The 23260-nt window shown below is 40.3% G+C and overlaps 1 protein-coding gene across 2 annotated transcripts in view; it reads right to left on the bottom strand.

The window, feature by feature from the left end:
- Window positions 1-3587: 3587 nt before the first annotated feature.
- PARD6G (par-6 family cell polarity regulator gamma) overlaps window positions 3588-23260 on the bottom strand; it is a 160488-nt gene continuing 140815 nt past the window's right edge. For both annotated transcript variants that reach the window (XM_001366451.4, XM_056823529.1), the window contains one exon: window positions 3588-4901. In XM_001366451.4, coding sequence (XP_001366488.1) covers window positions 4045-4901 — 857 coding nt within the window. In that variant the 3' untranslated portion in view covers window positions 3588-4044. The remainder of the gene's footprint in view (window positions 4902-23260) is intronic.

Here is a 23260-nt window from a genome sequence, read left to right as displayed (position 1 = left end):
AGGTAGTGAAGTATGTCCTGCTGGAATCAGGAAAACCCAAGTTCAAATCTGAACTCATTTCTTGGCTGGGTGACCCTGGGCAAGTCAATTAACTTCTGTTTAATTCAGTTTTTTAAACTGTAAAATGGAGATGACATCATTTACTTCCCAGGGTAGTTATATCTGTAAAGTGCCTAGCACAATATCTGGCACATAGTAATGTAATGGTTAGAATTAGAATGGGTAGTCGCCAAAAATTGTAATTAACCTGTTAGTCACAAAACTGTTAATAGCTAGGTTTATTAGTAAGAAAAAGAAAATAGAGAAATATAGAAGGGAGGTGAAGAATTTCCTAGCCTAATAATCTAGTGTCTGTCTCTGAAGCTCAGCCTCCAAAAATATCCTGTCCCCCCCAGATTCCTGCTGGGTCTCATCTTATAAGTTCTTACTACACCCACTAGCTCTCCTACATCACTCCCCAAGGAACCAATCACAGCTCCTCAATTAGCCTTGGGGGGGGGGAAGATGGGGGGAAAGGGAGTACCTGTGGGACCAATTTTGTGGTTGCTGATTGACTCAAATTTAAAACAAATGGAGGTAAAGTTCAAATCCCTGATTGATTAAATCAAAAAACCAACTCCCTTCTCACAGTAAGTACTATATAAATGCTATTCCTTCCTCATCCCCTATTTCTTTCCCCTAGTTGGCCTAGGAATGGAGGGAAAAAAAAAGATGATTGCTTGAAGGACCAAGTTTTTTTGCAGGTTGCAGAAAAGGAGCTAGTGAATAAGGAGAGGTTGTACAAATGCATTGCCTATTCCCAGTCATGTTATTCAAAGATGGTTATTTGCCCCATAAAACACCTTTTCTTAATTTCTAAATTCATTTGAAAAGTTCTTTGATCTTCGACCAAAAAAAAAAAAAGATATTTTTTGAATCATACCTTGACAGATCTGACCTGGGCAATCTCAAAGGCAAGAAAAGTAGTGTTGGAAATGAAGAAATCTGGACATAACTGGTCCTTGGCTTTTGGATGCAGACTCCGAATTTTAGAGCCAATAGATGTGTTAATATCAACTTCTTCATCCAGTCCTTTATGAAGGGGTTGAGCTAGATCATCACTGCATATCTTCAAGTTCTAAGATTCTGCAGTTCTGGGGTTTTCCCAATGACTGTAAGCTGAGGCTGAAACATGAAGTATCCAAAACATAGATGATAATACTAGAAGTCAGTTCTCCTGATTCCCTGTTAAGTGTCACTAAACATCACATTGCGATGTTTATCATTTCCTTAGTTCTTTTGGCTTCCTTCATTCAAACCAGTATTCCAAATGGAGATCACGTAGGCATTCAACTCTATTTAATATTATTAGTAATACTTCTCTTTGTCTAGCTCAAAACAGAAAAATTCTATTAGGGCATTTTTAGTACAAAGGCAGAGAAAAAAATACTCATTCTTCCACATAAAAAAACCAAATCTTTAATAAGCAACACTACAAAGTTTTTTTTTTTAAAGAAAATGACAAGTAGCTGAAGGTAGAAAAATACACTTTTTTTTTAAATTGAAGACATTTCAGACTAAGTTTTCTATTCCTTTTTAATAAATGATATTTTCTGAATTGGGCAATGTAGGTGGATACAAAAAGATTCTCTGTTTTGGCCAACTGAACTAATTACCAAATGAACCAAGTAAGTCAATAGTCAGCAGTATATTCAAGGTTTGATTTTTAGGATTCATGTAATGAAGACAATAGCTTGCTCGGTAATAATGCCTTTTATAGGTGGCAAAACCAGGTCCATTGCATTTGTCGTCAGAGTATCACATTCATCTTTCTTGAGTCTTTCTCCTAGACCTAAAAAACCCGGATCATTTTTGGATCTACCACATGTTGTGTACCAGAAAAGCTGTTTGCATCCCACAGTGTATAAAAAATACTAGCACAGGTAAAACGAACCACAACTACCAAAAATACACAATTTCTGTCCAATATAAATATTTTCCAAAGGAAAAAAAGTATTTTTCACATAATTCATTCAAATAAAAACCTTTTTAAGTCAACTGATTTCATTCCAATATATAGTATATATCAAACATGAATGTATGTATCTCAAAACAGTACTTCCATTGACCAGTAAGTGGTGCTGATCTAACAAGAATCATGACACCAATAGCCCTTGCTTTCCCTTTCTGCTGTAGGGTTTAAAAAATATTCCACACATACGTATTTATACAAAAATTTCTTTGTGCGAAGTTCTCCTCTCACAGAATAAGATGTTGGATGTCTTCTCCCCCCCAATAAAATAAATTTCATATAAAATTTAACTCAAACATTAGGAAATCTTTAAAATTAGTTAATATGTAAACACATTCCTGGAAGAATAAAGGGAAATGACCATAAAAATTATGGAGTTAGGATTTGCAAGGTAGCGTTGGTCTCTTGTGTTAAAAAGCAATAAGTTCTATATGACCTGCATCAAAACAAAAGAAACATTATGTATGTGTAATACACAAACATGTTTTTGCACAGACACGTGTATAAGCATGTCTGCTTATATATTCATATATGTACATCCATACCAACGTCTGTGTATGGGTACATATACAAATACATTTGTATGTATATATACATACATACACACATATACTCAAACATGTTTATATACATACATATTATATATATATATATATATATATATATATATATTTATGTACATTCTGAAGGCTGTTCCAGAACTATTTGTAGAAATCGAGCAATGGAAGGATTATTGGGAGAAGAGCACGCCTTCCCCTAAGAAGACTACTTCATAAGATCACAGTCATTGAATGTATAAATTCTGATTTATAGTTTTGTCATATATACACCCATGTGCACATATACAGACATGCATATACATATACAGAGACCCATAAAGAAATGTATCTGTGTGTGTATGTATGTGTATGTTTCATATCTATGTCCAGAAGGTAAATATTCAAATGATTGTTGGACTATAAAAAAATCACCTTGGGAAGCCACACGCTTATCCTAAAACACTGACGTTGCTACAGACATTTTTGGAATTGCCTTTAGATGTTGGGAAAAATCAAGTCTCCTTACTCCATAGGTTCTTTCTTCTTTCTTTTCTTTCTGGTTAATGTGCTTCGTGACTTCTGAATGTTTCTAAAAACCAAGTCCTTCACTCAAAAGAGGGGACGTTCCAGAATCTTTAAAGTAATGGTGGCATCTTTGGACGATAGTCACCGCCTGCCTGTGGTCCCTACTTTGACCATCTTTACTGGGATGTAATTAATTAGACCGATTTATACAAACAGTAAAGATAGCAAGTTTTATTTTTCTCTTGCTGTGCCTTTTAAGAGTCAGATAGCTTTGTAAAACTTTCAGCCCTGTTCTTTATAGTTAAACCTTGTAGGTAATGTTAATGCCCATATGCACTTGTAAAGCCTACCTGCAAAGAAGGAGAGAGGATTTGCCCATGTGTAGTGGCCATCTTTTGTTGCTGATAAACGATATCCTTATTTAATTTGGGAAGTTGTACATATTTTAAAGCTCTTTTTTTAAATAATTCAACAACTTCATTTCAAAGATAATTCAACAACACAACTTCATATTTTAAAAGTTCTGGATAAGGCTTTTATTGCCATTTGGACATGATAAAACTTGATTTGCAAATGGGCTGGTTTTTACACATAAGTATTAATATAAATATAATTTATATGCATTTTGCAGTCATTATAATTACAGAACACTTCTATTTTCCAACCTATACCTTTGAAAGAACCGTGCAAAACCGGAAAAGGAAATGGAATAAAGACAAAAAAAAAGAAAAGAAATATACAATTGGGTTTCTCCTTATTTTTTAAGCGGGGATAGCTATTTTCTGTGTTATTTCTCCCTCGATATTCTTGTATGTGACCCTTATGCATATAATCAATGAGATTGTTCTCTTCAAGTTCTTTTTCCTTCCACCCGTGAAGTTTGTAAGCTATAGGTCCTTTGTCCTGGGTGTGCGGTGCTAGTCATTTCTGTCCTTTCAGATGACACACGCACACACGCAATTGAGAACACTAAAGCGTGATCACTGTTCCGTCCTCCTCAATTCCTCCTCGAGGAATGACCAGACTCTGACGTGGATCTGATTTTATGGTACTCAGTAGCTTGTTGATAGCGTCTTTGCTTTCTCGACTGGAGTTGTTAAGCGTGAGATCCCGCTGTAGTCTGTGGCTAAAGTTGGTGCCATTGACCCGTGAAAGGCTACCTGAAGGCAAACTTGGTGTTTTGGAGATATGCTGGGGCTCCAGGGCTCCTTCGATGACAATGTCGGTCTCTTCGTCACTCTCCATTTCATCCGGGTGGAAGTTCTGTAGGACGTGGGAGGAAGGCAAGCTATGGTGACTGGCTGTACTGTCTGTTGACTGACCCGAGCTACCAGACATCCGGCTGCTACGGATAATATTGTTCCTTTGGTTGGCCGGTTTAACAGTGATAATGAGATTATGGCTGTTGGCAATCATCATATCTGTGACCTGGTCAAGGGTCTTGCCAGCCACTTCAATCCCATTCACTTCTAAGACTTCATCGTTGACAGCCAGCAGCCCGGTGCTCTCGGCGAGGCCGCCGGGGACCATGCGGGAAATGAAGATGGCCGGAACTTTCTCTAGCCCGTGGGGTGTCACGCGCACGCTGGTCCCATCGCGAATATAAAAGCCAAGCGGTTTCTCACAGCCGTGTCGATACAGCCGGACCCTCCTGTGGGTTTCGGGAAGGATGTCCACATCGATGATGGAAGACACCGGTCGGAAGTCATGGGGCATGCTGATGTTGAGGTGAGGACGCCGGCGGAGGTTATCGTTGCGAAGGGTGACCAGGACCTTCTTCTTCCTGGTTAATGTGCTGCTCCCAAAGTTACAGTAGTCTACTTCTTCTGAAACAATAAAAAAAAATAAAATTAGTCATGGCCTGCCTTCCAATGGACTGCATGGTAACAACTCCTATTTCTATGTTGAAGATTTACAGAGTTTTGACACTCCGGGAAAGGAGATAGTGCAAATGTTTGAACCCAGGTCTCTTGACTCCAAGCTTAGTGTTGTCCCAATGCTTAGGAGAGAGAACTTGACATAAAAGCCATATTACCTCTTCTTCTTAACTCCATATTTTTTTAAAAACCCTTACCTTCCATCTTGGAGTCAATACTGTGTATTGATTCCAAGGTGGTAAGGGCTAGGCAATGGGGGTCAAGTGACTTGCCCAGGGTCACACAGCTGGGAAGTGTCTGAGGCCCTATTTGAACCCAGGACCTCCCATCTCTAGGCCTGACTCTCAATCCACTGGGCCACCCAGCTGCCCCCTAACTCCATGTTGTTAACAGTTTAGCTCAGAAAATTTATTCTGGGAACAGAAAAATCAAGTACTTTTTGGTGATAGAAATATGACTATGGATTTGAAGCTAAGCTGATCTGAATCCTGGTTGTTACTTAACTACGAGTGTGATCTTCAGCCAGGCTCCCCTGTAAAATGAGGGGGCCACATCAGATACTTTCTATGGCCCTTTCTAGCTCTAAACCCAGTGATCCTCTGTCCTACTTAGCAGCCCAATTCCAGCCACACAAAAATGCATTCTAATTACTAACTTATTATTTACTGCTACTCCACCTCCTTTCCTTTACCTCCTGCCAACTTCAAGGCATTGACTTTGGGGCTTTATGAAAAACCCCTACTCGGTTGCTGCTGAGCAGGCTGCCAGAAAGACCCACATTGAGTTAAATACTTTGCATACTTGCTCCTGTTGGGAGTTCTCTGTTGGTCTCTCTCAATGGCATCTGCTTTGTTTGGGTTGGTGAAACTGTTTGCCAACTGAGAAGCTTGGCTCGTTGACAATTTCTTCTTCTTCGTCCCCCCACCCCCAAAGGCTGGCACTTTTTCTGACATTTCTCTTTCTAGGTGGCACGGTCCTCCTTCCCCCCCAAGCTCCAAATCTCAACCTTAATGAGCTGTCCTGAGAAAGGGAGCATCTTGAATCCTTGGATACCCTACTGAACCCTATCATCCCATCATTGGAAATTAACCCACTTTATTTATGACTATTTCTATGAAACTCAAATAACGGATTCCTTTTATTTTAAATATAAATTAGGGGTGGGAACTGAGGCAGAAAACACTCGAGGGGAATTTGGAAGTATCATGGCGTATGGTCAGTATATTCTTTTAAAGAGCTATTTATTAAAAAGAATTAAGATCATCTCTACGGCCTAGCTCTAGCCAAAATAGTATAGTATTTCTGTTAATTTACAAGAAACAAGAAAGTTATAAACCTTCTGAAATGGCACTAGGAGCCCCAACCACACCCTCTGCTTAAACAGCTGCTTTTCATAGGATATGCTGCCAGACAGAATACCAAAACTCAGCCAGAGAAGATTCTATAAACAAGCTGAATTCCTTAGAAAAGCAGGAGACTAGGCTCCTATAGAAACAGTTCAAACTCTTCCATTTTCAGTGTGTGAGAGTTCTTGGCTTATTATTTCCTTTGGGAACCATGGAACATTAGTTGACAGCTCTGGAAAGGACTTCAAAGACAGAATCACTTCCACTGAGGAGAGCAACCCTTCAGGCAGCTTGGGAAAGAAGCCAATGACTCATTAAGAGGGATGTGCATTGTCCCTCAGCCCAGAAGATCACCATTACTGAATATTAAAGTAAACAGAGAGGTCCTCCAACCAGAACCGGGGAACCAAAGCAGGAGGGAGGCATTCCTGAAGCTCACACTATGGTCCACACCACTTCCTATATCACAGAATAGATTTGGGTCTGGAAAGAACCTTAGTCATCATCTAGTTCAATCCCTTAAGGGCAGCTGGTGGCACAGTGGATAGAACACCAGATCTGGAATCAGGAAGACCTGACTTCAAATTCTACCTTAGACACTTGCTGCGTGATTCCAGGCAAACCACTTCACCCTGTTTGCCTCTCTTCTCCTTCTGTAAAAACTGGAGCTGGAGAAGGAAATGGAGAACCACTCCAGTATCTTTGCCAAGGGCACCCAAAATGGGGTCACAAATTGTCAAATAGGGACTGAGCAACGATGATGAGCCTCATTTTACGGATGAAAAAACTGAGACCCAGAGGCAGGTGGAGTGTTTTGTTCAAGATCATAGAGCAGAGGGTACAGAACTCGACACCTCTGATAAAAAATCCAAAGTTCTTTCCATTATACATAGGATTCTTTTTTAATTTTTTAATTTATTTCATTTCATTTATTTTCCTTTTAAACATTATTTTATTTGGTCATTTTCAAACATTATTCATTGGAAAAAAGGATAATTTTCCTTCTTTCCCCCCTCCCGCCACCCCTCCCATAGCCAACTCACGATTCCCCTGGCTATCACGTGTGTCCTTGATTCAAACCCATTTCCCTGTTGTTGGTATTTGCATTAGGGTGCTCATTTAGAGTCTCTCCTCAATCACATCCCCTCAACCCCTGTAGTCAAGCAGTTGCTTTTCATCGGTGTTTTTACTCCCACAGTTTGTCCTCTGTTTGTGGATAGTGTTTTTTCTCCTAGATCCCTGCACATACCTGGGATTCTTAACCTTTTATGTCATGAACTCCTTAGACAGGCTGGTGAATTGAATCCCAAGTACCTTGTCGCAGAATAATATATTTTTGAAAATGCATAAATAAAATACAAAGGAAACCAATTATATTGAAATGAGATTATCAAAACATATTTTTTAAAAGTTCACAGACCTCAGGTTAAGAATTCCTGCCCTACATCATTCTTCCTCTCATATCCATTATTTTCTGCCCAAGTTCCACCAAGAAAGCAACCATAATAAAGGTCTCAAGCATTATATCAAAAATTAATCTACTGAATCAGGATGTCAAGAATAGTATCGAATCTCCAAGACCTGAGGTTTTGTGATCATTTTTCTCTAACTTTCCAAAGATTCATAGTTATCTACAAAGTAGTCAATTTAAAAAACATATTACATTTTAAGTTACCTTGTACTATCTGTGCAATTGTATGGAACTATTCTCTTCCTCTTTTGATGAACAAAGAAAAAAAGAGTATATGTATAAGATCCTAGTTATTGTCCTAGATCTGTCCTCTCTTTCATGGATAAATTTGAGAAGGGCTTCTAGAACTGGTGCTGTTTACTTTTTTCTCTCACTCTCATCTTTGCAAGCCAGCCTTATCATTCAACCAACACTGCTCTCTCCAAAGTCAAGGATGATCTCCAAATTGCCCAATCTCATAGCCTTTTCTCGTTCTTCATACTTCTTCACCTTCAGTAGTTTCTCCTAGATGCTCTTTTCTCTCTAGGTTTATGTGGGACTACTTTCTACTGGTTCTTCTCCTACTATAGATTTCTTTTCTTTTGCTAGATTTTCATCCAGGTCATGCTGACTAATCATAGGTGTTCCCTGAGACTCTCTCTCCTCTTCTTTTCTCCCTCTATTTTACTTAATGATCTCGTTAGCTTCAATAGATTTAGTGATCATCTTTCTGCTGCTGATGTTCTCAAACCTACTTATCCAGTCCTAATTTCTCTCCTGACCTCCAGTTTCTCATACCAAAAAAGATATCACATAGAAATCCTCGAAATTCATACCAACAATGGAATATCTAGGTTCAAGGGCACCCACATTTTAGTAAATTTCTTCACATAATTCCAAATTGCTTAAGAATGGTTGGCCTAGTTCATAACTGCACCAATAGTGCACCAAAAACACCAGTATAACCTTCTTTCCAATCTTTCCCCATTCTCTCCAATCCCATTATTATTATTTTCTTTGTCAATTTATTGAACTAAAAACCCTTAAATTTGTCCATCTGCATATCTCATTATTGCTTATTTAGAGCAGTCTTTTAAAAAAAATACAGTTAACATTTTGCAGATTCTTTTTTTTTTTGATAGTTCTTTATGACCTTTGACCACTTTCCCACTGGGGAACCCTAGATCTTCTCCAGACAAACTACTTTCGAATCCACACTTACTTTCTTTTCTACTTGTAAAGATAATATTTTGAATCCATGCATTGGCTTGGTTTAGGTTACTAGAGTCAACCTAATGCTTTAGCCTGTTAAAATCCTGTTGATTCCTAACTATCTTCCTCATGCATAGTTATGATCATGCTGCACTCTTACTCAAAAACCTTCATTGCCTACACAGGCTTAAATACAAACTCCTTAGCCTTTAAGGCCATCTAAAATCTTCTTCAATCTACCTTTCCAACTTTATTTCCAGCCAAATGAGAAAATTTGCTCTTTCTGTAGGTCACCCTGTCCTCTTCTCCCTCCTTGAAATCTTATAGGCTATACATTTAACTGGCCTGCCCCAAATCACACAACTAACTTTCCGCCTTTATTTATGTTTACCTATTGTTTCTTTCAAAAGAATGTAAACTCAGGGGCAGCTGGGTGGCTCAGTGGATTGAGAACCAGGCTAAGAGATGGGAGGACCTAGGTTCAAATTTGGTCTCAGACACTTCCTAGAATTGTGACCCTGGGCAAGTCATTTAACCCTATTGCCTTGGAACAAATATGCAGTAGTATTGATTCTAAGATGGAAGGTAAGGGTTAAAAAAAAAGTAAATCCCTTAAAGGCAGGCAATTTCATTGTTTTGGTCTCTGAATCTCTACAGTGTCCCACAGGTACTTAATAAATCAACAGATAAATGGGTGGAAAGGCTGTGAAATTCTTACCACTGAACATTTTCCACTGGACTAACTCTATGTAATAGAAGGATTGAGAGGGAAACAGGGAATATGGAAGGAGAGAGAGAAATGGGGAGAGGGGTGAAGAGATTCTTCTTCCCCTCTCTTTTTCTGGGAGAGAGAGAGCCAAGTCTTGTCCCCCTGACAGAGGGAATATGTCTCCTCAGAGAATAACTTTGGTAAGATGACCCACTGCCTCCCCTTTGGTCCCAGCTATTGATGAGAGGCAGGATGGATTCTTCTGCCTCTGGTCTCCTTAGGGACACCTGCTGTCACTTCCCTTCAGAAACCTGATGTTGTTCCTTGGGTTAGGCAGTTTGGATCCTTGGGATCCTGGGCTAACCTTCCCCTTTTGGAGAGAGATGTGATTCTCCCCATATCTTCTGTCCTCTTTCCTAGCATCAGAAACCAGCCAGACCTAATTCTAAAGTAGTAAACAATTTATTTGGGTTCATACAGGGAAGGAGAGGTGGGGGTGTCCGGCAAGGAAAGTGGGAACTAGGAAATCCTAACACTTGTCCCCTCTGGTAGACTGTCTCCCCACCCAAGTTCTTGGTGTTCAAGGCAGAGTGCCTTGAACCCTCTTCCAGCCAGCTGCTGGTTCATCTCTATTCCTCAGCTAACTAGCTTTTAATTCAGGAGTCCAGGAACAGGTAAGGGAGAGAAAGCAATCTCAGGGAAAGATCTGGATGGCTCTGGCCAGAGTGAGTCCAAATCTAAAACCCCCTTGAGAATTCTGGTAGCTGTTCTTGAAGAGGCTTAGTGGAGGTGTTTTTGGGTCCCAGAAGCAATAACAGGTCTCACACGGATGGGCTCTTTCTCACAGCTTCCAGGGAAACCGTCTTCCTCCTTCACCTCCCAGGCTGGAAGACCGTTGACCATTGGCTTCAGAGTTCTAACCTCTTTAGAACTCCCAGGCTTCTCCCTCTGCCCCTTCTCTGCTGCTCCTCAGCTGATCTCTCCTTCAGTCTGGCTTCTCATTGCAAAAGCCTGGATCTCTCCTTCTTACATTACATCTAACTTAGAGGGAAAAGTTGGCCACAAATAGGAGCCCAAGCAACATTTACATTTTCAAAATTCTAATTCCAGTGAAGTGTTGTTAAAGGGCAAGCTTTTAGTGCCTGTGCTAAAAATTAAAAGCAAAAGTTTGGCTGAGTTTTCTTGTTTTCTCTTGAGGGTATTTTACCCATCACAGTGAGATTCCTGGGATTAATGCAATTACTTAGTTGATTTTGAGCCCAGATTTCCCCATTTGGAATTTCAAACCACTTTTAGGATATTTGTTGTATACAAAACAAGCAAAAATCGTAGACAGATCACAGTCACAACATGTTGGCAGGGCAATCACAGGCAGAAGACAAGGTTATTAACAAGAACTGTCAGTATTCCCCAGAGTTGACAAGGAGTTTTCCACACTTGTGACAGTACACTGAACAAACTCTTCCTGGAAATGAGAGCTGAGGGTGGCTAGGAGGGAAAACCTGCATCCTTGATAATGAGAACAGGGTTCCCACCTTCCTTCCAAAACACTGGGTGGACAAACACCTGATGATGATTACATTATGCAGGAAAGAGCTGGAAGGCAGTTATCCAGCTGGCCTGAGATGGACAATGGGAATAGCTTGCTCCATCTCTCACACTAGCAAGCTGTCCTTGACAGATTGGAAAAAAGAAGACTCTCAGGACCGATGATCACTGGGAGGACATCTGGGTAGAGTAGTGAATGAGGCTGAAGAGTTTAAGTTTTTTTTTAAATGAAAAAGTGGCCCTGATCAAGGTATTTGTTCTGTAATCATTCCTTTAAAGTATTTTATTCAAAGATAAACTGTGGGAGTAAAAACACCGATGAAAAGCAATTGCTTGACTACAGGGGGGAAGGGGATACGACTGAGGAGAGACTCTAAATGAACACTCTAGAGCAAATACCAACAACAGGGAAATGGGTTTGAGTCAAGGACACACGTGATACCCAGTGGAATTGCGCGTCGGCTGTGGGAGAGGTGGTGGGAGGGGGAGGGGAGGGAAGAAAAGAAAATGATCTTTGTTTCCAATGAATAATGTTTGGAAATGGCCAAATAAAAATTAAAAAAGTATTTTATTCATTATGTTATATTAATGCATTACATTGATTATATTTGTTGTGTAAATATCTTGTTATTTATATAATAAAATTATCCCTTTAAAATACACTGCTTCATTTCTGCTTTCTTCATATTATCCCCCTTTTTTTGTCCTCACTCTTGTCTACTCTTCCCCAATAGTTCCTAAGCATAAGAAGCAGACAACTTATAGATAAAGCTACAAAAAGCCCTACTCTAATGCCTCATGGTACTAGGCCCTTTGCCATGCTGGTATATTAGGGATTGTGCCGGTAGTATGTGAGAGCTAGCAGAGCTGATGAGCCAGAAAGAATGAAGAATTAAGAGTATGGTGCTTATGAGAGACAGCATATGCTCTAGAAAAACCAGCCTGGCTTGGCATGGAAAACTGTGTCTCCAGTTCACTGTCCGTTTGGTGATGGATTTTTTGGCCCATGTCATGCCAACATGCCAATTTCATCCTATCCCTTCCTAGGACATGATTCCACCAATGCCCGCACTGTCAAGCGCATCCAATCTTCATTCTTCTGCCTTTCGAATCTTATTATTCACTACTTCCCAAACAGGAAGGGAAAACAACCCCACAGAGCATCAGAAATGGCAGTAGCATTAGCAGTCATCTTGACCTACAACCTCAAGACATTTGGAGCCTTGAATGGTGATGTCTAAATCACACACTAAATCAGTGATAGGGCTCTGGTCTCCCATCATCCTCACCATTCCAGGTGAGCCATGGTGTGCTTTAATCAGGCTATCCTCATGAACCCATGTATGCCTTTCTCCTACCTGCTCCTCAGCATCTGCTCATGCTCTTCCTCTCTGCTAGCCACATCCTCTTTCAATCAAGCACCTCTCAAGGCGACATGATACCCTCTCTCCTCTCAGCAGTCCACAATGATCTCTTCTTCCTCCCATTTTTTCTTTTCTTTTAACCCCATGACTTCTGCCTTAGAATCAATACGAAGTATCTGTTCCAAGGCAGGAGAATGTTAAGGGCTAAGCAATGGGGGTTAAGTGATTTGTGTAGGGTCACACAGCTAGGAAGTATGCTGAGGTCAGATTTGAACTCAAGATATCTCTAGCTCTGAACCTAGTTTCAGGCCTGGCTGTCTATCTACTGAGCAACCTGGCTGCACTACCTCCCATCTTTTCTAACACACCAAATATGTATTATGCAATTTTAGGGTTTGTTATACACTTTCTTGAAATGGTTTTTGTTTCCCATACCTAAATGTCATCTCTCCAACAATTAAATTTTTTTAAATTCGGGAGATATTTATTTAATGTCTTCTATGTTCAAAGCACTATGTGGGGCACTGGTATAAGAACCAGTCCATGTTCTCAATGAGTTTACTGTTTATAATAGAGGCCATAGGGAAGACAAAAGTGCGTATTCCTACAAAGGAAGGTGAGTTAAGTACAAAGATGTGGTCAAGTCCTAGGAGAAACAGAGGAAGCCCATTGGGGTGGTATGGAACAGAAGTGGAGGTGAGTGGGAAGAGTCTGCTTCACAGGGGACATTCAAAGGAAGGGAAGGCCATTCTGTGCCTGGCACATGCTAGATGTTAAACAAATTGCTTGTTGACTGATTGATACGCCAGTCATGTTTTCCCACTAAGTTTGGCACCAATCTGGTAAATTGATGAGAAGAGGGAGACTGTCAAGTTGTCTAAGGAAGAGAGATCCAATCTGGGCTAGAAACATAGCAAGTCAAAGCATCCATGCCCATCAAGAGTGGGTTCAGGCCCATGAAGAACCTCTGTACTCCCCAGCATAATCAAGATGGGGAGACCCAGTCTTTTAAAAAGGGGGCAGCTAGGTAGCACAGTGGATAGAGTGTTGGGTCTGAAGTCAGGAAGACTCATCTTCCTGAGTTCAAATCTGGCCTCAGACACTAGGCTATATGACCCTGGACCAGTTACTTCATCCTCTTTGCCTCATCTGTAAAATGAGCTGGAGAAAGAAATGGCAAACCGCTCCAATATCTTTGCCAGGAAAAACCCAAATGGGTCACAAAGAGTCAATCAGACGCAACTGAAAAGAGACTGAATGTTAATCTTTTAAAAAACCAGCCATTGTCTCAGCAGGACTAGAAATAGTTAAGCCTAACAAGTACTTAGCAGTCTGTTCGAGTCCAAGCCTGGGATCCAGCAATGAAGAAGAACCAGTGAGGGAGAATCACTCTTCTGGGAAGGAGATTTCTCCCTCATCATTCATGGCATCGATCTGCAGAGCTACCTGACTAGAAGCAGACATCTCCTCTAGCAGCATGAGACACATACTCAAGACAGACATAAATTCAGAGAGACCAGACACAACCTGTCAACAGAGAAGAGAGCCATCTGTGAACTTGAGGGAGAGCTAGTCTTGGCCGTTAAGAACTGGGCATTGGAAAATCCTATCCAAAAAGAGGCACTCGGAGGTCCTGGAGTTCTGAAATTGTGAACCAGAGTCACTGCACGCTGTTTGCGCCCATTCTTTCCTTGGAAGCTGTGTAAGTGGAGGAGTATGCCCAAGGTTTACAGGGAAACATTTTGAGGTTACTGGTTTTATATCATCTTAGCAAATGCTTCTATTAAGGAGCTCTTTGTGCCTATGGACAGATTGTTAAAAGGGAAGCATGCAAAGAACTCAATTAGGGTCCAGAACCCATATCCTAAAACCCCTGGGAGTGGCCACTCCCCTGGGGACCCCATCTAAAAATACAAATTGTAAGAATTGTCTAGGGAGGGGTATAACACCTGAACCTAGGGACATTTATTTACAGTTCTTTTTAACATAGACAATGTTATTTTTCAAATGTTCTAACTTTTAATTTCTACTTGTCTTTATAGGTCTTTCCTCTGTCACATCACAAAGTTCAGGCAGATTCTTTGTGATGTTGTATTTCTAACCACCTAATGTGCTTTGCTAAAAATAAGACATAATTTATTCTTTTAAGTCATTTCCAGACTCAAAGACCTACCATTTTGTCACCATCTGGATGTATAAACAAATGCCATCCCTTTTCATTTGTGTTTATCCTTCTGAAGCCATGACATAGGGAAAGATCACAGTGTAATGACACCATATGGCCAAGTCAGCGCTAACAAAAATATACTGAATTAATCATTAATTTGTTTCTCTTCTCACATAATGGACATGCATGCGTGCCAAAACCAAACTCTTGTGGTCCATGCATGTAATCTTTATGAAAAACCAAACTCTTGACTTCATCCTCTACTGTCTCTGTCAGAAGCTGAGATGACACAGATTTGGAAACCTTTTCAGCCTTCACTGATACAAGAGAGAGCAATTCTTGATCTCGAGGCAAGGTTCCACATGATGCTTTTTTATTTTAAAGGCACAAGAGAGAGAGAATTAGATTTCTACTCTTAGAAGAGTGGAAGAGTAAAAGAGAGCTTCTAAATGACCTATAGACTACATGGAGGCTTGATATTATACGCCAACAAGAAAGATGGCTGAAGCTCCCTTCCAACTGCAAATAGCAAAACCAGATTTCAATATTCAAACAATCTATAACCTCATCCAAATACTAAGTATGTCTAGCAAATGGAACAGCATTAGGAAAGCACCAAGTTTTCATTGTGCTTCCTAATTTTTTTTTTTTTTGGTAAAGAATTTAGGCTACAAAACTTTATCCTCATCTTTAAAATTGGTTTCTTTCTATTCATATTAACAAACAATTCCTAGGTGCCACAGTGGATAGAGTGCTAGATCTGGAGTGGAAAAGACTCATCTTCCTGAGCTCAAAAGTGTCCTCAGACTCTTACTTAGCTGTATGACCTTGAACAAATCACTTAACCCAGTCTGCCTTAGTTTCCTCATCTCTAAAATGAGCTGGAAAAGGAAATGGTAAATCATTCCAGTATCTTTTTCAAGAAAGCACCAAGTGGGGTCACAAAGGACTGGTCTCAATTGAAACAACTCAGTGACACTTAGTTCTACAAAACAATGATTCTCTCTGACTTTTTTTTAATGGCTACCTAGCATATTTAAAGGATAACTGGGAGTGGGACTGGTGGTGAAAAACTGGAGGGCAATTTATCATTTTACTCAAATTACATAAAAAAATACAATATTCTTTGGTTAAAAAAGTTATTTCTCTGTAAATAGAAGCAAGGTCATATTTTAGGGAAGGAAGAAAACTTAGATATCTCTTTCAAACCCTAGTTTTATGGATCTCATTTTATAGAGAAGTGACTTGCCCAAGATCACACAGCAAAGTAGCAGAGGAGAAAATCAAACTCATGTTTTCTGATCCCCCAAATCTAATAGACTAATCTATCTATTCAACAAACCCTGAGCCTACATGCGCCTGTAGTAGGCATAATGGGAACTACAAAATATAAAGATCAAGTTCTTCATATTTCATGATCTCCCTTTTAATTTGAATAGTATATAATATAGGTCTAAAACAAGCTGTGGTTTTCCCTAAATCTGACAAAGAAAACCTGAATAAAACCTAGAGGTCAGTTGTAGTTCCATACCAAAAAACAACCACAACAAAAAAGAAAACAAAAAACCAAAACCAGTGCTGAATGTAGACCAATCTAGAAGCTTAATTTTTGATATTTTAAGAATATTTTAAATATACGAGCCTGGAAGAACTTGTCCAGTTTTCTGGAAAAATAAGGCAGAAGGACTTGAAATTAAACAATAGGCAGTCTGTTGAGAATGTCCGAAATCCTGCTAAGGCTGGTGGATGGCTCAAGTTCAGGAGTTCTGCCATGGAGTTCCCCCAAGCTGATTGGGGATGTGCAATGAGATCTAGCACCAGGATAGGAGACCAACAAGGAGGGTTTGGGAGGAGGGGGGAAAGCCCTTAGGCTATCTAAGAAGGGGTGAACTGGCCCAGGTCAGAAACAGATCTGAACAAAGCTTCCATGCTGATCATCAGTGGGACTGATTTGTGAATGAATGAATGGGTACCTGTCCAGCCTGGATGAGAGGAGAAGACCCACTTGTATTTTCTTCTCCACTCTGCAGTGATATTTTAATAACGAAGAAAAAAATTAAATAATACCAGCCCCAAATGATAGTATTTAAATTAATTGCACAAATGAAACCATCTCTAGTAGGTTAGGATAGTCAGTGAAGCCTTCTTAGAGGAGGTAGACCTTGAAACAAATAGGGTTTGGCTAGAAAGATGGAACATTCTAGGTGGCAAAAACCTGTCTGTAACCCCAAACAGTCTATAGTCTCCCAATGAAGATGAACCCTTATGATCCTCTTCTCTAACTTTTACCAGCAGCTTGTACTATAGAAAAATACTTTCCTTTCCAGGTAGAGAGGGAGGTGTCTGGCATCACTCACAGGTCCTGGGGCAAATTAAGGAGTGCCATTGACAGAACCTTAAAAGGAAGTAACATCCTGTTCTCCTTCCCAAAGGCTCCTGTTGACCCTGGCCTTTAATGATAGGTTGACTAGACTGAGAGAAGAGAAGGTTCAAAGTTATTCTCAAGTAAGAAGAGGGAAGGGCTACTCTTGGATCTTTGTATCTCTGACCCTTAGAGGAGTGCTTCTGTGTGGTAAGAGGATAATATTTGTTGAATAAAGAATTAATGGTTAAATATCTTGTTTGTTTGAATATAGCCATCCTTCCTTCAAAGGGATCTTTTTTAAAAGGAAAATTTGTTTCGAAAGGAAAATATATAGTTATGATAATATATAAAGATGCACACTGAAAATTAACTGACTTATTTTTAGGGTTTTTGGGGGCAGATTTTGTAGGAAAGAGTGGTCTATTCTGTACTTTGTAATATTCAAACAAAAAGGAAAAAACCCAATATTTTTAACATATGTATTAACACAAAGTATTAATGACAACAACAGCAAAGCCCAAGAGATTTCCAAAACAAGTGTAATAGTTTTATGTTAAGAAATCACGAAGCATTTTGGAATCCCAAATTATAATGATAAGAGCTCATATTTATCTGGTACTTAAACTTGAAAGAAAAAACACATATGATCTCATTTGATCTGTATTATCCTGTAAGGCAGCAGTGTCATCCCCATTTTATAGATAAGGAGAGCAAATTTAAGCATCTTGCTCTGGATCACACAGCTTGTTAAGCACCTGAACTATTATTTAAACCCAGGTCTTTTATGTCACCACATCCAATACTCTGTCCATTTTAACATGCTCTTCCTCTTCACCTCAGGGGTTGGCCCACTGCAGCAAGCCAAGAAAGGTTTTTACATTTTAAAATAAAGTTTTATTATTTTAAAAATGCAACATCCACAGGGGGCAGGCTGGATTTGGCCCGCAGACCATAGTTTGTTGACCGTTAGTCAGACACCGTGTCCTAAAGTGAGAGAGGAAAAGCCTGTATCTTTCCAACTGAAGAACTAAGGAAATGAGATAGCATCTAATCTCATCCTGCCTTCATCCAGGGATGCAGATATCCAAGATGTACAGGTTTATCAGCAAGTGCTGTTGGCCCTATTTATCAGCACCTGATTTCAGCTCTATTTTCCCTCTATTCTCAACAAGTTATGGTAAGCATGGTAAGTGAACCAATTTTTTCCACTCTTCTTTTCCATTATGGAAAAGTTGAGGAAAAAAAAAAGAATGCTTCCTTTGAAACAACTGGCTTTCCCTTCTTTCAGGTTACACAGCAATCATATCTCTGGTTTGACTTTTCCTTGGGAAATACTCGTATGATTCTGGTAATGAGATGAGAGCAAGGGGGTCTGGAATGGCAGGACAATAGAATATCATGGTGGAGGCAGAGAGAGGGAGCCCTGGATTTAGATTCCAGAAGCTGGCAATCTTGAATATTGGATCTGCTGTTTTGTAAATGTATAGCATAAATAGGGCAAGGCACTTCCCATTCTGGGACTCAGTTTCCCCATTGATAAAACAAGGAATGGATTAGGTGATTTCTAATATCCCTAACAACCAATCCTATGAGCCTAGAAGTGAATTTTAAGAATTCCACAGCCACAGATTAATATGAAAAGATCTGGTATGTGAAACAAAGAAGGGAGAGCTGGAAGAGGATTTATATGCAAAAGGATCTTTTATGATCTATGTAGAGGATTTTGTGGTTGAAGAGAACTCCTAGGGTGGAACATTCCTCTACCAAAAGAGACCAGCAACTCTTCTGCAGCCTATTGGCCTTTCTAAGATCCTTTTGCATATAAATCCTCTTCCAGCTGTCCCTTCTTTGTTTCATATTCCAGATCTTTTTTTTTTTAATTAATTTGGAGCTGTGGAATTCTTAAAATTCACTTCTAGTCTCATAGGATTGGTTGTTAGGGATATTAGAAATCACCTAATCCATTCCTTGTTTTACCAAAGGGGATACTGAGTTCCAGAAGGTACCTGGCATTTTACTAAAGTAAAATGACTTTCCCAGGGTCACAGAATCATTGTCACTGGTCACTGAGGTAGACCCTAGTTCTTCCTGTGTCAGACCTACTCTCTATCCACATGCCTCTTTTTTTTCTCTTGACAAACTCACTTAGACCTATATAAAAAGGAAATTATGCACACAAATCCAGTAGTAAGTAGAGACAGGGCTAGGGCTAGGCCTGTGATTGACAGAGGGAACTCAAGGATGAGTTCTATCAGTGTAGATCAGCAACCTTTCTCCAACTCAGTCCAGAGCATGGAGGTTAAGGGAGTTGCCTCGGGGCACTCAGGCAGTAGGTATCTGGAGACAGGGCTCTGAGGTCAGCTCTCACTCTAGGTCGCCATATTGTCTCTGAGCAGTGGTGAGTAACCAACAACAACCAAAAAACCCCTAAAGGACAGAGACAAAGGAAGAAGTGACAAATTCTTAGAGATCTGTATGCTATTGTGATTTTTAAAAAAGTTTAATTGTAATGTATTTGATGTTTGTGTGTACTTAATTTCATAATTTACTTATTTAAAAAGATTAAGTAAATTAGAACAATGGGAAATTTATAGCTATATATTTTCATAAAGACATTTCTTTTCAATGATCTCCTTTTACAGTGGTATTTAATTAGCCAAGTTCTTTTTTCAAATCATTATCTTCTGTTTTAGAATCAATATACTGTATTGGTTTCAAGGTAGAAGAGTGGTAAAGGCTAGGCAATGGGGGTTAAGTGACTTGCCCAGGATCACCCAACTAGGAATGGTCTGAGGCCAGATTTGAACCCAGGACCTCTGGTCTCTAGGCCTGGCTCTCAATCCACTGAGCCACCCAGCTGCTCTCCAGGTTCTTTTAACTGTTGTAAAAATAAAGGGATAGCCCTTTCTGTTTCTAAAGATCCCAACAAGTTTACTACAAGAGAACACACTATTTCCTAAATACCTTTTGACAATAGGAAGGACTGCCAAGGTTTTTTCCTTCTTTCTTTTTATTATTATTTTTTTTACTAAAGCCACAATTTCAGTCTTGTATTATATTTTCATAACAAAAGTCAACAATTAAGAGAGAAGAAATGTTTCTGAAGCCAATCATGTCTACCCACCCACTTGCCACGCCCTGCTTCAAATTTTCCCTAGGATAAAATATATTTTTCTCCTTTTCCTCTACTTCATCCACAAAAAAAAAAGAAGGAACAAAGGACTAGTTCAAGTAAAATGGTTAATAATATGGCTTTTAAACTGAAAAGCCTGGTATATGGAACATTTTGTTTCCAAATAGTTCCCAAAGATCATGATGGGGGTTAATATGTGTGTGTTTTAAAAAAGGATTTAAACTGTTCCATCTCTCTTAACTGTAAGCATAGGCTTTCGTCCTCCCATTGGAGTGAAAAGAGGTGTGAAACCTGTATAACCAGTCCCTTCACCATTTTCTGAGTGACATCTCCCTTGGCACAAGAACTTGAGAAACCAGACTCCTACAAGTAAAATGAGGTAGGAAGTGAGATTCTCTGAAGGCTTCCCTCATTTTATCACTGGGGCCATTCTTAAGGGGAAAGTAGAAAAAAATGGGAGGGGGCTTAGAAACTGGGGGGAGGTAGACTGCTCTCTAATCCAACCCAACAGACCTTTTCCAAATGCCCACTGTGTGCGTGTGTGTGTGTGTGTGTGTGTGTGTGTGTGCGCGCGTGCGCTTGAAATACTAAGGAAGAAGACGCAAAACAGACAGAAACAACTACTACTGCTCCTGCCCTTTGGGAATTATTCTTACTCCAAATATGTAAAAAAATCTTATTTGAAGGGAAACAGGTAGAGCTGTATCATGACATGGATGATGGAACATGGCACTCCTCCTTAACTGAAATCTTTTTCCTCTTGACCCTCACAGAAATGTCCCTTTGTTTCCTTATCAAAAAGTAGTTGTTTCTTGGTATAGATCATCTTTTCCCTTTTTCATTCATTCATTCCCTAAGTAACTACTAGAATGCCAAAAGGGTTCCTTCTTAAAAGCGCCAAGCATCTGGTTTGCAGATTGAGACTAAAATAAAAGATCATCCAACTTTGTCAATATTACTTTAAGCCTTACTTTATTCTTTCTTTTTTTCATTCTTTCCCTTACTTTCCAACTTAGAATCAATACTATGTATTGGTTCCAAGGCAGAAGAGCAGTAAGGGCTAGGCAATGAGGGTTAAGTGACTCACTCAAGATCACACAGTTAGGAAGTATCTGAGGCCAAATTTGAACCCAGGATCTCCTATGTCTCTAGGCTTGACTCTCAATCCACTGAGCCATCCAGATGCCTCCAAAGGACCCAGAATTTGAATGGTTTAGATACTGTAATAGAGGGGGTGAAAAGGGAGAGATTTATGACAAAGGAAGAAAGGTGAAAAGGAAATGGAATCTTCTCCCCCTAAGGCAGGGACAGAGTGGATGGAGGGAGAAGGGGTCTCTATCCAATTACGACTCTTCTCCCCAAAGTCAGGCAGATCAGGGTTTGGTTCATTTGACCCCCTTGGGGTCAGAGTAAAGAAATTCTGGTTTCTTGGCTGCACAGTGAGTATCCCCGAATTCAAAGTTTAAGGGGGTTCATGGAAATCTCTCTTAGTGGACAGCTTATGTTCCAAAGTCCTGTCCAATTGGCTTGTCTTCTTGTGAGGATCTGGGGTCAGGAATCACAGGGAAAGAGATCACTGAGTTGGAGATTAGCCAGAGCCTGCTTCTCTGGTGTGTTTCCGGACACAAGTCAGTTTCCCAACTCCAGCTACACAGGGCAGATTCAGTTCTCTTAGATGACAGCCCACATGAGTGTTATTGCTTCCTCCCCATAACTTCCATCTTCCCCAGCAAAACCCCCCAATCCCCCCATTCAAATGTCTAGCGCCAAGTCTGTCTGCCCTTAGAACGGACCTTGGCCATCAGACACGCACCCCGTCACCAGTAACGCGTAAGAGCTAGCATTCCTCCGGCACGGCCCCGAGATCACATCTCCATCACCCCGCGACCCTGCAGTGGAGAGTTAGCGGAGACACGAATGGGAATTATGTCTTGTTTTCATCGATGGTGTTAGGTCCATCGGGATGAATACTTTGCCTGCAGTGTTTTCAATCATCCCAACCCCATTTTGTTAACACCAATATTGTCCTAGTGATTCTCTTTGGATGCCCGCAGAAGAATTAAAGGGGGAGAGGCTCCAAAAGGCAGGGATAGGCAACAGATTATTAATGATGGCTCGATATTATCCAGGACACAGATGACAATGAAAGGAAGAGGATGTGTAAATAATGTAGTGAGAATGAGAGACAATAGAGGAACATTTGGAGCGTGGCTTTGGAATTCCAGAGGTATCAAAAGAGCCAGAGAATTGGCCTCCATTATACTGGGTGGATCCTTTCTGGAGGATTTGTAGGTGTGCATGGATGAGCATTAAAAACATGGAGGGATGGCCACCTGCTCCAATGGAGAAGTGCCCAGGTGGGTAAGAGTCCTGCTCACTGATCCATCTAGGTGTATGAACATTATGAGTCATTACAGTCACATTCTTGGACACTTGGGAAGGTATTCTAATAGCACTGAATTTACCCTCCCCCCTTCTAAAAAATAATAACCTTTACCTTCCGTCTTGGAATCAATACTGTGTATTGCGTATTGGTTCTAAGGCAGAAAGGGGGTAAGGTCTAGTCAATGGGGGTTAAATCACTTGCCCAGGGTCACACAGCTGGGAAGTGTCTGAGGCCAGATTTGAACCCAGGACCTCCCATCTCTAGGTCTGGCTCTCAGTCCACTGAGCTACTCAGCTACCCCCTTACTCCTCTCTTAAGGTCTTGCCCAGGACCACAGCTGGGCAGCTGGGTGGTGCAGAGGATGGAGCATCCAGCCTAGAGTCAGAAGGAGAGAGTTCAAATCTGCCCTCAGACACTTACTAGCGGGGTGACCCATTTAACCCCAATTGCCCAGCCCTTAGCACTCTTCTGCCTTGGAACCAACACACAATACTTAGTATTGATTCTAAGAGTCTATTGATTGCTGGCCTCAGTTTCCTCATTTGTAAAATGAGCCAGAGAAGGAAATGCCAAACCACTCCAATATCTGGACACGTTTGAAAATGTCTGACCACCTGTACCACACAGC

Source organism: Monodelphis domestica, chromosome 3, assembly GCF_027887165.1.
Source record: "Monodelphis domestica isolate mMonDom1 chromosome 3, mMonDom1.pri, whole genome shotgun sequence".
In the NCBI taxonomy this organism is placed as follows: Eukaryota; Metazoa; Chordata; class Mammalia; order Didelphimorphia; family Didelphidae; genus Monodelphis; species Monodelphis domestica.
The sequence above is the reverse complement of the archived record's forward strand: the minus strand, read 5'-3'. Positions and strand labels throughout refer to the sequence as shown.